At 36.8% G+C, this 15,962-nt stretch overlaps 2 protein-coding genes across 3 annotated transcripts; one reads left to right on the forward strand and one right to left on the reverse strand.

Annotated features, from left to right (window-relative positions):
• Positions 1-15: 15 nt before the first annotated feature.
• Positions 16-13,665, forward strand: LOC131783551 (putative helicase MOV-10). Of its 2 annotated transcripts, none has more exons than XM_059100320.2 (15): positions 16-262; positions 777-1,220; positions 1,995-2,501; positions 3,480-3,747; positions 4,048-4,202; positions 4,885-5,079; positions 5,523-5,670; positions 5,921-6,088; positions 6,400-6,500; positions 6,884-7,079; positions 7,180-7,335; positions 8,393-8,668; positions 9,519-9,695; positions 9,830-9,918; positions 10,687-13,665. In XM_059100320.2, exons 2-15 carry the CDS (start codon positions 793-795, stop codon positions 10,886-10,888), a joined length of 3,066 nt encoding a protein of 1,021 aa, XP_058956303.2. In that variant the 5' UTR covers positions 16-262; positions 777-792; the 3' UTR covers positions 10,889-13,665. The 2 variants fall into 2 exon arrangements, with proteins under 2 accessions (XP_058956303.2, XP_058956296.2); XM_059100313.2 differs by having other exon boundaries at positions 16-241.
• LOC131794976 (uncharacterized) lies at positions 13,545-15,144 on the reverse strand. The gene has a single exon (XM_059112537.2). It carries the CDS (start codon positions 15,138-15,140, stop codon positions 13,545-13,547), a length of 1,596 nt encoding a protein of 531 aa, XP_058968520.2. The 5' UTR covers positions 15,141-15,144.
• Positions 15,145-15,962: the final 818 nt, after the last annotated feature.

The raw sequence follows: 15,962 nt of genomic DNA on the forward strand, positions 1-15,962 counted from the left end.
TCCGGATCCCGGGAATTCAATATGGCGCCCGCCAGTTGTTTTCCTGAAAATTCTATAAACGCAATTTAATTCAGCCAATCTTGATTTCCTCTTTGTAAATTTTCTCAAAAAGAAAATTTTCTATATTTATTTATTCTATTTATAATGTTTCAACGTTTATGAGAAAGCGATCGAATTAATCGCCTACGAATTTAATCGTCTTTAAAAATTGGAATTCGGATTTTATCGATCACTCTAAAAGGTAGGGAAAGCCTTGTTCAAGGTAATGTTCTTTTCTGTGTTATTATACTTCCGCATAGTGCTCTAAGCATATTATTTTCACAAAGCTATATGTTTTCTATATATATGCGAATCAGAACCTTGATATGTGCAGTTTACTCCAATCAATCTAACAGACGAGATGGATATATAAATATATATTTTTTTTATCCGACTTTGAATCAGATGATGGATGGATCTCAAGTAAACCGGATATATATGCCGGCCTAAAAAGATTCCGAATAGTCTCAGAATATTCCAAAACAAAGCCATAGTCCCAAAGGCAATTTATTGTTTTTGCCATAGTTTCCTTTGCTAGAAATGTATGTATAATTGATGATGGAGTTGTGCGAAAATCTTGCCGAGATCTGCACTACTTTATTACTCCTTTATTATTGTGACCATAATGTTTGATTCAGGGGTGATATGATAAAGAGAAATTAGATGTTAGTCAGTCTTAGGGGTTGAAAGATTTTAAACTGGGTCTCTCTCTAAACCCTTTTTTTTATCTTGAACAGGAATTATTAAACAAAAATGCCTCAAGCAGGAAATGAATATAAAAAGAATGTCACAAAACAGTTTTGGAAGTTCTTGTCAACAGAGCGTCTCAGGCCATCAACAAAACTGGAGCTCAGACAAGTGTACTATGATCAGTTCAAGAAAACATTGGATCGTTCGTCGCCTACAGTGTCTTTCTCCACCATTCTATTTCAGCTGAAACGGATGAAGAAATTAGTCAAGAGTAAAGATGGTTCTGACACATTGTTATACTTTGAACGCAAGGGCCGACGTCTGGTCCTGGCTGTTGACCAATCTTTTGTACAGCGCAAGCAAAAAAATGCGTCCAAAGCTAAGGGAGAAGATCATGAGAAGGATGTTGATGAAACAGAGAAGGAAAAGCTGACAGAACATGATGACGATGATCCTGTGATGGAGTTAAAAAAGTTATTTCTTAAACACAAGTAAGTCAGGTTGCTGATGTTACCTCTTGATTGTGAGCTCTGAGTGAGAGTAGTCCTGAGTAGTAGAAGTGTTTTACGTGAAATGCAGAATTATAATCTGTATTTAGATTGGTTGGCCATCATGCTCTATTCAAGGACAGACACATAGATGATGTCACCATTGGCAGCATTTTGGTTTTTTTTTTTTTTTACCATAAATCAATTCTATACCACTATGGGTCTACACAGTTAACCCTCTAACTCCCAAGATCTCATTAGTAATTCTCCTTTCTGTCTGCCAATTGATTCTCATATGTTAGTTTGGAGAATCTGGTATCGGATCAATTAATAATCCCATAATTGATATTTTTCTCAATTCTCATTACTTGTCTGCATGATTTTGCATAGATATAGTAAAGAGAAATTCTGTCTTGGTCATTCATGGTATGGTATGAAAATCAATGACCATTTATTTTTTTCTGATGCTACTTTGACATTATCTGTGATCTATTACTGAACAGACAAAATACACTCACGTTTAATGCTGTACATAAGTAACACTCATTAAACCCTGTTAATTCTCCCCTCTAGCTGCTACATGTTTCCCTGTAAATTAGTTGAAGGAATTTGGTGTTAGATCAAGATAAAAAATTTCCACCTGATAAGCTTGAGTATTCCCATCACCTGTTTGCTGGATAATGTATGGATATTAAAGGGAGAAAATACATGTTCATCAGTTTTTTAGAATGGAAGGCTCAACAATCTGAGAGTTTCTTCATATTGTTCTCTATACAGAGAATCATTCGTCCAAGACAAGAATGGAGTAAGAGTTTGTTCCGATTTGGACAGGGAACACGGTGTGATAGACTTTGGCCAAATGCATTTGACAGATAGTGCGCAAATCACAGAAATTACTGTGAACAATGCGGGAACCAATGCCATTAAACTGAAGCGATTTGTCGCCTTGGAATCTGTGAGTGATTTTATGCTCTCAGATAAACACAGTGTCACAGTTGCTGGAAAAGTCAATAAAGTCATCAAACTACCTGCTGGGAAATCTTACAAGATATCAGCACTTTTTAAACCAAGCCGTTTAGGAGAATTTAAGCAGCTGATTGTGTTTGAATTTGAAGAGGAAGGGGATACACCTCAAACATATCACATAGCACGGTTCTTAACTGGACAAGGAACTAATGAGGATGTCAAGAGCATCCTTCCTGTGCACAAGTATCGGCATCCCAAGGCTGTAGCAAGAGTAGTGGATCCCAAAGTTCAAATCATAGGTGGAATACCTCCCCCACGGTATGGTGGCAAAAAGAAAAAATTATCAGAATAGTCCATTTTACAGTTGCACACTTAGTTGCCAAGCCTTTGAACAGGGGTGAAGCTAAGTGTGACCTTGTTATGATACAAACCTTGCTGCATTTCAAATGTAAATTACTTTTTTTTTATCATGCTTACTAGATACTGATCTCTATCACAACATGGTCAACCTGAGCCTCACTCCAAATCAAAGGCTTGGCAACTAGGTACCCAACTATAAAATGACCAATTTATAGCGCAGCTGGACAAATCAGGGAGAGGCTTATTGGGGGTCAGGCACTCATTCTCAGTGCTTGGCCCTTTGGTAGACCTTTTAATGGCTTGCGTTGCTCAAGGCCTCATACAGTACTTTCCCACAAGCAAAGAAACTTGTGCAGAGGTGCAAATAATGTTTTCATTTAATGAGTGATATAAAAAAATTGTACCATTGCAAGTTCAGAGCCTCATTTGTTAAACACTAGTAAGACAATTGTGACAACAGACAGAATTGGACAATGCAAAGTTAGTAAATAATTTTGAAAAAAAATAAACAAATTGTAAGAAAAAAACTGTAAGGAAATTTGAGCTTCTTTAAAACCCTTCTGCCGAACTCTCTATTACTGGGTTATAACCACTAATCTTTTGAACAGGACACAATCGATGATTCTCTACCATCCAGTCACTCAAGCATGAATTAGACACACGGACTGTCCTATTACATGTAAACTGTCTAATAACAAGCATGATGCCAACAGTGTCCTATTAGAGTACTTATTATAAACATTACAATTTCCTCAAATGTGATTGGTGTATTACTAGCTTTCTTTTCACTAATCATTCTGTACAGTGTAATCAGACGGTTGAAGCAGCCAATCATACAAAGTCCATTCAGCTAAATCCACCAATCACAGAATTGATCACGATAAAATCCAGTACTAACATTAAATAAATCTATCATGATCTTCATTTTCAACACAGACCTGACAATAAACTGCGGTTTGCCACTCCTCTCAAAGACTACCACATCCCCTTTCAATTGCGTCTGGGATTAAATCAAGGCAAACCTGGAGAAGAATTATCAAACCTCTTGGAGCTTGAAGTTGGACCACAAATGCGAGAATATTCTCAAAAGTTTGCTTCACTTCTTTACATTGAAGAACTTCAAATGGAAGTTGACATTCGTCACTATGACATGGAGGATGTATTTCTTAACCCATCAACTCAAGGAGGGTTTCTTGTCCTAAAGGTAGTTATATATAGATTTAGCCAAGCCTAAAAGCAGAGCTCGCATTTTTTTTTTCCCCATATGTCTCAAGTGCACAACGCCTTGCCCCGGCCAGGACTAGAACCCGGGTCATCTGACTCGGAGCCCAGTGCACTGACCACCAGACTACTGAACCGCTATAATAATTACTAATTATACATGTAGTGTTACAGAATTTTGATAAAACATCATAACACAATATGACTTAGACTAAGTTAAACTTAGGCAATATAGACCACAGGCAGTGATTATTTTGTGTTGATGGTGTTTTTTTTTTCTCAGGTACCTGGACTTGCAGAGAATCGACCATCAGTTGTAAGGGGTGACCAGATCTTGGTGAGGATCAAAGACAGCAAAGGGCAGCCAGAAAAAGAAGAGTATCAAGGATTTGTTCACATCTTGGGCTTAAATGATGTGCATTTAAAGTTTTCTCCCAAGTAAGTTGTTATTTCAAATAACTGTTCAAATATGTGTACAGCCGCAGCTATGATTAGCAAATACTAGGCAGGAAAATGGAGCAACAGATCATTTTAAAAGTTAAACTGACTGACAGAGTTACTTGATGACTGGCTAACCAACCAACAGACTGACTCATCCATTAACTCACTCACTCACTCTTCCAATCTCTTGCCAACTTACTGGCTGAATCATCAACTGGCCAACTGAATGAGTAACTGACTGACTTACTGACTCAGCTATCAACCAGCTGACTGACTCACAGACTTACTGCCTCAGCTTTCAACTGGCTGATCGACTCACAGACTTACTGACTCAGTGACTGACTTACTGACTGAGTTTATGACTGACTTATTGACTCACTTATCAACTGGCTGACTGACTTGCATACTTGCTGACTCCGTGACTGACCTACTGATGAAGTAAATGACTGACATACTGACTTACCTATCAACTGGCAGACTTACTCACAGACCTACTGACGAAGTGAATGACTGATCCACTGACTTGCCTATTAGCTGACTTACTGAAAGACTCACTTAATCCACTGACTTACCAACTTACTAGTTTATAGATGAAGAGATCAATTAATGGTTATCTGATCACTGAATGCAGATTTTTACCTCTGTCTGCTGAACTTATTAAGTTTTCCTTTCATTTTAGATTCCATAAGAGATACATCAAGGGAATGAAAGTGAATGTACGATTCACATTTAACAGGACACCTTTAAAACTGATGCATAGAGCTCTAGAAATTAGTCTCCAAATGATTGAAGAAAGAACACCAGTTGCTTCTTTAAATTTAGCAGTTGGCACACATTTAGATCCCCTCTTGAAAGGAAGTGAGCTAGATTTTAGGTGAGTGTTCTCTTAAAGATTGAGGACTTAGTAAGGCATAAGGGGGGTGCCCATGACACCCCCCCCCCCCCCTTTGTTAGCCTTTTTTTGGTAAAAAACGGCATGGCAGTTGACATGATGATCTGGTGAGTACCATCTGTTTGACACAGTTGACCCCCCTTGAGCTTGGTGACCTCTTTTGGGAATTAAAATTTAAACCTCTCATCTTGTTTCCAATTCTGCCTTTGACCCTTTAACTCCCAAATCAAATTTGTAATTCTCCTTACTATCAACCATACAATTCTTATAATATTAATTCAGAGAATTTGGTATTGGATCAACTAATTATCCCCAAATTGATGTTATTCTTTTTTCTCATCACTTAATATCTGGTTAATTTACATTGTAAGGAAAAATTCTGTCTTGGTCACTCATGTAGTTAGTACATATTTTTATGCTTCTAGATTTTTTGATGGAAAGCTTCAAAAAAACAAAGAACAGGAACAGGCTGTGAGGAACATTGTTGCTGGGACATCAAGACCAGTTCCATATTTGGTTTTTGGACCTCCAGGAACTGGAAAGACTGTGACAATAGTAGAAGCCATCAAACAGGTTTGGTCACAGGCAGCCCAGGTGTACTAATTTGACTTGGGTGATTTCTGGCTTTAAGGGTCATTGATAAATTGAAATATGTAATATGCTGGCCAAAATTTCCTTGGTATGAAATCTATCTCTTTGTCTATTGGTATTAAATCACTCTTCAGTTCACTGATGATAATATTTAATGCAGCTATATATGATACCAATAATTGACATTTGTTTATAAATCAAGTCTGAATATAGATGTTTGATACATTTTTAGGTATTGAAGTTGTTTCCCGAGAGCTGCGTTCTTGCCTGTGCTCCATCCAACAGTGCAGCAGATCTGCTCTTACAGAGGGTTATGGAGCACACAGTTATCCCAAGGTCAAAGGCCATTCGGCTGAATGCCTTTGGAAGGTCACTTCTATCACTGCCAAAAGATATTAAGGTAAGGTATATAAACCACGCTCAGGCAAAAATTAAGAGCGACTATTAGCATCTAATTTCTCCTTACATTATCACCCCTGAATCAAACATTAAGGTCATGAGAATAAAGGAAATGATCACCAGCTTGAAAAGACTTCTTTGTGGAGAGATGAAACTTTAAGGCTGCAAAGGAGACTACAACCCCAAGCTTTAGATTGTTAAACAAATTCTCCTTATCAGCACCTTAGGAAATGTATAGATAATAGTATGGGGAAGATGCATACTGATGTTAGGGTGTTAAAGGTTAGTGGTAATTACACCTCTTATTTGCAGGATGTTTGCTGTCTTACTTCAGGAGGGGATTTCTTTTTCCCATGTAAAGAGGAGATCATGGACAAGCGTCTTGTGGTGTGCACTCTGATTACAGCAGGAAGGTTGTTATGATCACTATTACAATGATTATTGGTTGATTGAGGTGCATTGACAGTTTGGTGACAGGGTTTTGACTATAAAATAACAGAGTTGTTGCAGGCAACCTTCCTTATTTCCAATAGTGACAGAATTTCAAGAATACTGTGCATCAGGTGCCATCAAATGTGAAACAGAGCCAGTTCATTGTGACAACAACACAATTTTAACCTTCAAACGTGGTTGCCAAACTTCTGTCATTCCTCACTCAACTTAAAATCATTTTAAAAACCACATGAAATACAAGTGACACAGGGAATATCATTCACTCATTAAAATTCCAAATCAATACTACGATTACAGTTGATTTTCCTCTCTTGAAGATTGTTTGTTTGTTTTTTCTTTTAAGGTTAGTTTCTGCTGAGGTTCCCAACCATCATTTTACCCATGTGTTCATTGATGAAGCAGGCCACTCCCTGCAGCCTGAATGCTTGGTGCCCCTGGCAGGAATGTTTAGCACAGAAACTCCAGGAGGGGGACAGCTAGTCCTAACAGGAGACCCTCAACAGCTTGGTCCAGTCCTTCGATCTCCAGTAGCCATTAAGGTAGAATAAATCATGAGAACTTGCAGACTGAGATAGTGCAGGATTCATTTATAATGTTTTCACTATTTCGCATTTGATTAATTGAAATGAATTTTTTCAGTATGGTCTAGGTATATCTCTTTTGGAATGGATGATGACAAAGTTGCCTTTCTATGGACGAATACCACAAGATGAAGAGGATGAATTAGGAGACTACAACCCACTGATTATCACAAAGTTATTGAAGAACTACAGATCACATCCATCTATCTTGGAGGTATCTCCACTTATGTCCAGAAATGCATGCAATGGCAGATTTGACAAAATTTTATGAAAAAGAGTAAATTTTCATGGATTTGATAATTTTGGCAAATTTTTAGTCAAATTCGTCAAAGCAAAATCAGCTTGGCAGAATTGATGATTTTATCAAATTTTAGTCAAAATTCATCTAGCCAAATCACGATCAGCCTTGTGGATTTGATGATTTTGACAAATTTTGGCCATTTCCATTCCTGCATGCATTTCTCTGTTGGTGGTGGGTTCAAAAATTTTATGAGTTCAACAGTTTGCACATGTGTAGTGTACATGTTCAAGTATACTTTCAATGAGTAATGGAACCACGGCTGGGCCCAGTTGTGTTTCAAAAAAAGTGTTAAAAAGAACTTACTGCACTATCCATCAGATAGAGATTCACCCAGTGGATAGGGTTATTTATTCTTCAAACAACTTGAACCTGACCCTTTTTGCCATAATTATGATTATCTTAGCTTATAAGGTTTGCAAAGGAGACTGACCCAATTTTCTGCAGAAATGTTTAATTTTAGTCCTGTTACTTCTTACTTCTTCAGTATTACAACTTTATTATCCAACTGCACAAAGTAAGAGTACAAATGACACACAAATAGAGAACAAACATCCTGCAATAATGTATTGTTATTTGGACAGTTGATTATTTACTGTAAAAAAAACCTGTTTAACCAGTCGGCTGCGCATGCTCTGCTTCTCTATCCACCTTGCTTTTCCCACTTTATGAGAAATGAGCAGAAAGACTTAGCTGAAAAAAAGAGCAGTTGAATATTAATTTAAACAACTTATTAGACATTTTGGTGTGTAGTATTGCAGAGTATTTTTACTCGTTGTTTGTACTTTGACTTGCCTTATGGGCTTGTCAAAATATGGCACAACTTGTAAAAATACTCAGCAATACTACACACTAAAACATCTAATAAGATATATGTATTACAGAGGAAAAAATTAATATCTCCTAGTTATGAACTTTACTGTCTGCTAATATAGAACTGATCTATTTTTTCATGACACATTCATTTCCACAGCTACCAAATGAGATGTTTTATGATGATGAACTAGAATCCTGTGCAGACAAGCTAACAAGAGAATCTTTGTGCAACTGGAGTCGTCTTCCTTGCAAGGGATTTCCAATTGTTTTTGAAGGAATCCGGGGACGAGATATGCGGGAGGAAAAAAGCCCATCATTCTTCAACCCTGAGGAGGCAGCTGTAGTTGTGCAGTATGTCAAAGACTTGAAGGATACCAGAGGAATCAAAGTGCTTACCTCAGAGATTGGCGTCATTTCACCCTACAGAAAACAGGTATGAATAATCTTTAGTTTACTCTAACTACACCTAAAATCCAATTTTAAATAGTTTTATACCTAATTCAAAGTCATCTCTGCTTTATCTTTCCTTAATATGTGTGAACATCAATCCTTTTACGCCTAAGGGTGATTAGGATCTAATTTCTCCTCACACCATCTATGGGGAATCAGTCTGTAAGGTTTTGAGAGGAAAGGAAATGATCACTGACTAAAGAAGATCTTGATCATTAAATAATTTCTCCTTGTCAGCACCAAGATAAATGTATATGTATAGAGAAGTGGAATTACGATATGCAGACTGGTATAAGAGCATATTGGGTTAAGTGACTGATTTAGAAGTAAGGTTTTAACAAGGAAATTCCCTAAAGCTGAAGCTTCCTTACTCTGTTCCCATCACCTATCAGTGTAACAAAATATTGTACATAAGTTGTATGCACAGTTCTTCAGGCAGCAGAGAGCTTAAATTTAAGTTTTAAGCTGTTGTAAGAGAACCAGACAGAAGATAATTTTTAAAATTTTCTTTACATTTTTTGGAACTAAAGCGTGGCACTCAACAGAAAGCATTTTATAGGTCATGACAAAATGTTAATACTTGATCAGGAAAATAATGAAAACACATGTAATCAATATCATGTAACTGTACATAATGCAAATTGAAAAATGACTCCTAATCAAGTGAAAAAGTTGTAGACTGAGATGGCTCCTAGATACTTTAAATTTGAAACAATCACCCTGTCTTTGGTTGCGACTGTGAAAATGTGTGAAAAAATGATTATGATAGACAAGTGAATGAGTTCAAATTTTAAGATGATACAAATTAACATCTGCATGTTACTTGATTTTAGGTTCAAAAAATAAGGACTTTGCTTGACAAGGCTAACATCACAGATGTGAAGGTTGGTTCTGTTGAAGAATTCCAAGGACAAGAAAGGAGAGTGATAATCATATCCACTGTGCGGAGCAGCCAGGAATATCTTCAGCTTGATGCACAGTTCAAACTGGGTTTCTTGAAGAATCCAAAGGTTTGTTTACTCTTAAAGGAAAAAATAAAACTGCATTTTAAAATGATTTAATAGCACCAGCTGTCCCTGTTTAATTCTTAGCAAGAAAGTTCCTTATAGTAATCAAAAGATGTTTCTTTTTAACCCTTTTGTAGCGGTTTAATGTTGCAATCACAAGAGCCCAAGCTTTACTGATTGTGGTCGGAAATCCTCATGTCCTCAGCAAAGACCGACACTGGAATAGGTAATCAATAGACTTCTTTACAAGAGTGTTATGATAATCTAAGGCAGAATGTTTTTTATTACTGGAAATCATTCAGTTACCCTTTCACTCCCAAGATCTCACTAATAATCCTCCTTATTGTCTGTCATTTTATTGTTTTTATGATACTTTGGAGAATTTGGTGTTATATCAAGTACTTATCTCGTTATTGATATTTTTCTTTATTCTCAACACTTGTTGGTTCTGATTGTTCAGATATTGTAATGAGAAATTATGTCTTGGTCACTCATGGGAGTTTAAGGGTTTTAAAACAATAGAGCTATTTCAGTTTTTGTACACTACTAGACAAGTGAACATAGCTTCAAGGTTCCATAATATTTAAACAGTTTGATTTGATTTTAATTGCTGGGGATATTGTGTAGAATGTAACTCCAACTCCTCAAAAGTAGTTTACAATGGATGTTATTTTCATCAGTTGGGAGAATTTGCTCTAAGATCTCCTGAGCTGAACCTATTACACCCCACTGTTAGTATAAGTCTTCTCCATACTGTTCTCTATATGCTTCCTGAGGTGCTGACAAGGAGAATTTGTTTAACAATCAAGAGCTTTGTTAGTTAATGATCATTCTTTTATTCTCATGACCTCCATGTTTGATTCAGGGGTGATATTGTAAGGAGATGTTAGATGCCAATCACTCTTAGGGGTTAAAAGATTATGGTTTGTTCATTTTCAAAACTGTGTGGCTTCTTTGTTACTCAATAGAGAGTGTTTCTCTATACTTTCAACAGGTTCATAAAATTCTGCAAAGATTCAAAAGGCTACAGAGGATGTGATTTCAAGCCAGCAATTGAGGATGATGAAGATCTTATAAATCGCCTGAGGCGGGTTCATCTGGACACAAAGGAAGCATTAGAAGCTGTTGAATCTACAGCAGATGACACTGTAACACAGGCTGAACAACCTGAATGGCGCAAACCGGAAGAATTTTAAATTACAAAGTAGATGAGTTTTTAAATTACCATAAATTATAAGGAGCATTTTATATGGATGTTGTTTTTGCTAGAATTGACCTCAAAGGTCCATAGGCAATTAAGATAACTGGTCAGACCAGAAGATTGTGAGGCAAAATTTCATGGCCCACCATCCTTAGTGAGATGTGGGGACCTATTGGTTAGTGCCCTTGACTCCAAGTCCAGAGATGCAGCTTGGAGATCTGGTCAGGTCAGAGTGTTGTGTTCCTGGGCAAAACACTGTACTCTCTCCAACCAGGAGTATAAATGAGTACAGGCAAATTTTCAGGGAAGCCTAATGAAATTTAAGGGGGGGGGGTAACCTTGTGATGGAGGGCATCCCATCCAGGGGGGAGTAGTATAAGGACCTGCTAGATGGCCCACTTGGTTTGAGTACTGACTTAACCTGCCTCAACCATTCTAAGAATTTTCTTTGTCTCAATAATACAAATTAATTGGTCCTAAGGTTACTAAGTCCTTGTGAAGTTTTGGCATTGTTATTAACCGCAATGAAAATTTAAAGCATTTTTAACATTTTACTGCTTACTGTGTTTTTAATTAGTTTTACCTTATAAAAATTGCACATTTGCTGGGTGGTGCATGTTGATAGAGAAGTTTCAGTGCAGCAATAAGCCACATTGTTGACAAATGAGAGAATTTGGAAGACTGGCCACAGCTTCATTAACCCTTAAACCCTCAAGAGCTGATTGTTAATTCTCCCCTTTAGCTGCTAGACAATTCCTAGTAAATAAGTTATGAGAATATGGTGTTAGATCAAGATTAGCCACTTGTACCTGATAAGATTGAGTCTTCTCATTACCTGTTTGCTGGATGATGAATGAATATTATAGGGAGAAGTTACATGTCAATCACGCTTGGAAGTGTAAGGATCAAAGGAGAATTCACCACACCAAATAAAAGCTGTCTTTTAATCATGTTTTAATAATCTCTGAAATGTATTGTTCTCCTTTTGCGACACTACAAGGGATTAATTTATTCATCCCATTGTAATTTCTTTTCTTTATTGATTTTAACACTTAAACTCCCATGGGTGACCAAGACAGAATTTCTCCTCACAATATCAATACAATATCAACTAGCTAAGTGATGAGAATAAAGAAGAATATCAATTTGGGGATAATTAGTGGATTCAATACTAAATTCTCTGAGCTAACATTATAAGAATTGCATGGTTGACAGTAAGGAGAATGAAAAATTTCATCTGGGAGTTGAAGGTTTAAGTATTAAATGTAAATTGTAAGCTTCATTTTCCTTTTAAGAAATCAGAACTCATGGTTGTTAACCATTTAACCCCAAAAAGTGATCAGCATCTAATTTCTCCTTACAATATCAGTCTTGAATCAAACATTAAGGTCATGAGAATAAAGGAGATGATCACCAACTAAAGAAGCTCTTGATTGTTGAACAAATTCTCCTTATCAGAACCCTATGAAATGTCTAGAGAGTCGTATGGAGAATATCTGTACTGATGTTAGGGAGTACAGGGTTAAGGGTTTAATTCTAATTTTAAGTCCAGCAATTAAAAAAAAATTTGTTTTAAATGTTATTTAAATGTAATCTTAGTTTTAACATTTTTTATTTGAGTTACCCATTAAGCAGAGCATGGAAGTAACTGTTGATAAAACATGTACTTCTCCTAAGTTGCACAAGGCAATACAAGGCAATCTTCAAGGAGAATCTGGTATTCTATCTGGGGTTTGTTGCAATTGCACCCCTAACAACATTAAGCAGATACTTTCATGTTCTTATTTCCAAATTTCAGGCTCAGTTCTGTCCACAGTCTGATAAATTAGAGAGTGAAGCTAAATTAATCAACTATTTCATCTGATGTTTGTCTCACTTCTCATCACTTCCCTGCTTGACAATGTATAAATACTGTGAGGAGAAAATCACACTTTATGTTTCTTTCCTTGGGATAATCTTAGCTGTGTTTTTCCCTTGACTTCACATTGGAAAATATAGAGACCCTTGCAGAAAAAAAAAACTGTTCTCCACAGTACCACACCCAAAGAATTACTACAATCATGTTACAAGTCTTAACCATCAACATTATTATTACCATGATAAACTATTTAATGAATCCAGACTAAGTTTCAAGTGAGATTTTGTTGAATGGGAATTAATGGAAAAAGAGAGAAAATAGAAAGACAGCAGAATACATGTGCTTTATTGTTTAATATGGAGACGTTTATTGGTAAAAAATTTACTTTCACAAGCAGGTTGCCAATTTCATCTTTATTCTCATTTTCCAAAGCAATTGTAGAGCATAATGACGCATTTTAAGTATTGACTCAACCCTTTCACACCATAACATCAGTATCAATATTCTCAACACCCTTTAGCACTGACTAAGAGAATTTGTTTAACAATCAAAGCTACTTAGGTTGCCAATCTTTCTCTTTATCGTCATTTTCTAAAGCATCACAGAGCATGGTTGTATATTTCGCATTACTACTGACAACCCTTTACACCATAACATCAGTATAAATATTCTCAATACACTTTTCTGTAAATTTCCTTTAGCATTGACTAAAAGTGTGTGATTCTGGGGTGATATTGTAAGGAGAAATCAGTGGCTGATCACTTGTGGTTTAAAGTTTTAATGGAAAGTTGCTCTAATAATTATTCAACAAGTCTCCTTGTCTATCATTTTCCATGTTTTCTTGTGTACTCTCCCAGTGAAGGCGTCTTACATATGCTGGCTTACCACTGATGAATAAAATACCATCTTGTTTAGATGCTTGATTGACAACTTCGTCAACATCATCCAAATTCCAAAACCCCACCACACAAGACATAGAATCATTGCTCTCCATCCTGAAAACCACAGATTGGACCATAAGGGACTGACTAGTGAAATAATCAATGATAGCTTCCTTGCTAGAGTTTCGATCTAGATCATCAATGAGAATCATCATGCTTCGCTCTGTCTCCCGTTTAAATGCACCAGTTGACAAAGCCCTTTCATCAACTCTCCTTAAATCGACATTCTGGCCACAGATCACATGATCATGCAATAAAACTTTCTCCACAGCACCTACATCAGTAAATTCAACAGTGGGCCAATCTGTGTTAATTCGATATTTCACACCATGGATATCAGCATGGGTGGGTCGATGATGATCTGACGTCAGGTCCATTCGAACAATGTCTCCAAACTGTTCAAAATAAAGCTGCAACGCTTCTAGGGTGATATCTGCGGGAGCACCACGTAAAAGTACTTTGTTTGATTCCCTACTGTCAGACAGTGGTTTCACATAGATTTTAAATCGAGATGCAATCACCTGCAGTTGTTGCTTCAGAGCCATTTTAGCTGCATCTTCTCTCTTAAACACAACCATGCATTGACTGCTTTGGTTGCTGTCAGAATCCCTTCCAAGAACCTGCTCCACCTCCCCAAAAATTGAAAAATGCTTGATGAGGTCATTATCAGATATTTCAGGGAAAACATCATAGACATTGATTGTCCTTTTTCTCTTCCTTGCAATCTCAGTTTTGTCTTTAATCTTAAAAGGTCTTGCCACATATATCTTCCACCCTTTTATCACATGCAAAGGGTTCGACAAGACATCTTTGACAGTTTCTGGATTTTTGAATGTTACAAATCCATAACTTTTCGGGAAAACAATCATTGCATCTTCAACTTCTCCAAAGGTTGAAAAGTAATCCTTCAAGTCTTGCTCGGTTGTTCTGTAATCGCCAGTTTCGAGCGCAGATACATATATTTTCCTTTCTTGCAGTTCTTCTGATTGAATATCTTTCGTAATTGGCAATTCGCGGGATTTTTTCAGAGATCTCACTGCTAGGAGCACTTTCACGTCCTTGCCGTCGATACGATGGTTGGTAGAGGACAAAACTTTCTCCGCAACCTTTGGACTGTCAAATGTCACGAACCCATAGCCTTTTGATTTTCCACTTAGTTGATCGCGGACTACTTTGGCGTGCTCTATCTTGCCGTACGATTTAAAGTAAAGTTCTAAAGTCTCAGCATCAGTTTCCACCGTACCTTCTCTCAGGCCAACGACCATGATTTTCCTTTTCTGGTGTTCAGGAGAAAGATTCCTTGTGGCATAGGATAGAAACCTACTGTTTCTGGGTAAATATAGACTAGTGGCAGAAAAAAGCCTCGGCGTTTGAACGAAGAGTGGGCATCGAAATCCGGTCCTAGAGAACCGTACTACAACCGCCATTTTATTTCCTTCGTATTGCATTGCATCAAGGGAAAGTTTAAAGAATGAACCCAGTCCCCCTGTGCTTTTATACTTCGCTATTTGTTTTACCCTAAATAAAACACAAGCATTGCTGTTTATTTACGTTTTGTGGAGGTTACAATTGCCCAAGAGAAAGGATACAAAACTCATAAATAACATTAGGTATATATCAAATCTTGAGTTTTAACAAGGGCCAAAAAATTAAGATTACAACTGAAATTTCAGTTCAAAATTCATCTTCTCAAACCCTGAGCTCACTTACAGCATGACAAACTATCGATCAGTATACACCACTATAATATAAGCTCAAGTCCTTTGCTCACAAGTTTCACCCTTTACATCCTAGTATCAGTCTACAAATTCTCCATACTGTTCTCTATACATTTCCCAAGATGCAGACAAAGAGAATTTATTTAACAATCAAGAGCTTCTTTCGTTGGTGATCAATTCCTTTATTCTCATAAGCTTATGGTGTGTGATTCAGGGAATATATTGTAGGAGAAATTAGAAGCTTGTCACCCTTGGGGATCAAAGGGCTAACCATTTTTTATATCAAGCAACATTCCCAAGAAACAATTATTTAACCCTTTAACTCCCAGATCAAATTTATAATTCTCCTTACTGTCAACCACACGATTCTTATAATGTTAGTTCAGAAAATGTAGTATTGGATCAAATAATTATTCCCAAATTGATATTTTTCTTTATTCTCATAACTTATCTGGTTGGTATTTTATTGATATTGTAAGGAGAAATTCTGTCTTAGTCACTGATGGGAGTTAAAGGGTTAAGCACCAAAATATTTAAGAATCAACAGATGGC

Source organism: Pocillopora verrucosa, chromosome 11 (genome assembly GCF_036669915.1).
Source record: "Pocillopora verrucosa isolate sample1 chromosome 11, ASM3666991v2, whole genome shotgun sequence".
Taxonomy (NCBI): Eukaryota; Metazoa; Cnidaria; class Anthozoa; order Scleractinia; family Pocilloporidae; genus Pocillopora; species Pocillopora verrucosa.

Bases quoted from the DNA above. Each gene is read 5' to 3' on its own strand.
- LOC131783551 (XM_059100320.2), top strand. From the start codon at position 793: ATGCCTCAAGCAGGAAATGAATATAAAAAGAATGTCACAAAACAGTTT. The intron at 4,203-4,884 runs GTAAGTTGTTAT...CTTTCATTTTAG, and splicing joins CATTTAAAGTTTTCTCCCAA to ATTCCATAAGAGATACATCA. The intron at 5,080-5,522 runs GTGAGTGTTCTC...TTATGCTTCTAG, and splicing joins GGAAGTGAGCTAGATTTTAG to ATTTTTTGATGGAAAGCTTC.
- LOC131794976 (XM_059112537.2), bottom strand. From the start codon at position 15,140: ATGCAATACGAAGGAAATAAAATGGCGGTTGTAGTACGGTTCTCTAGG.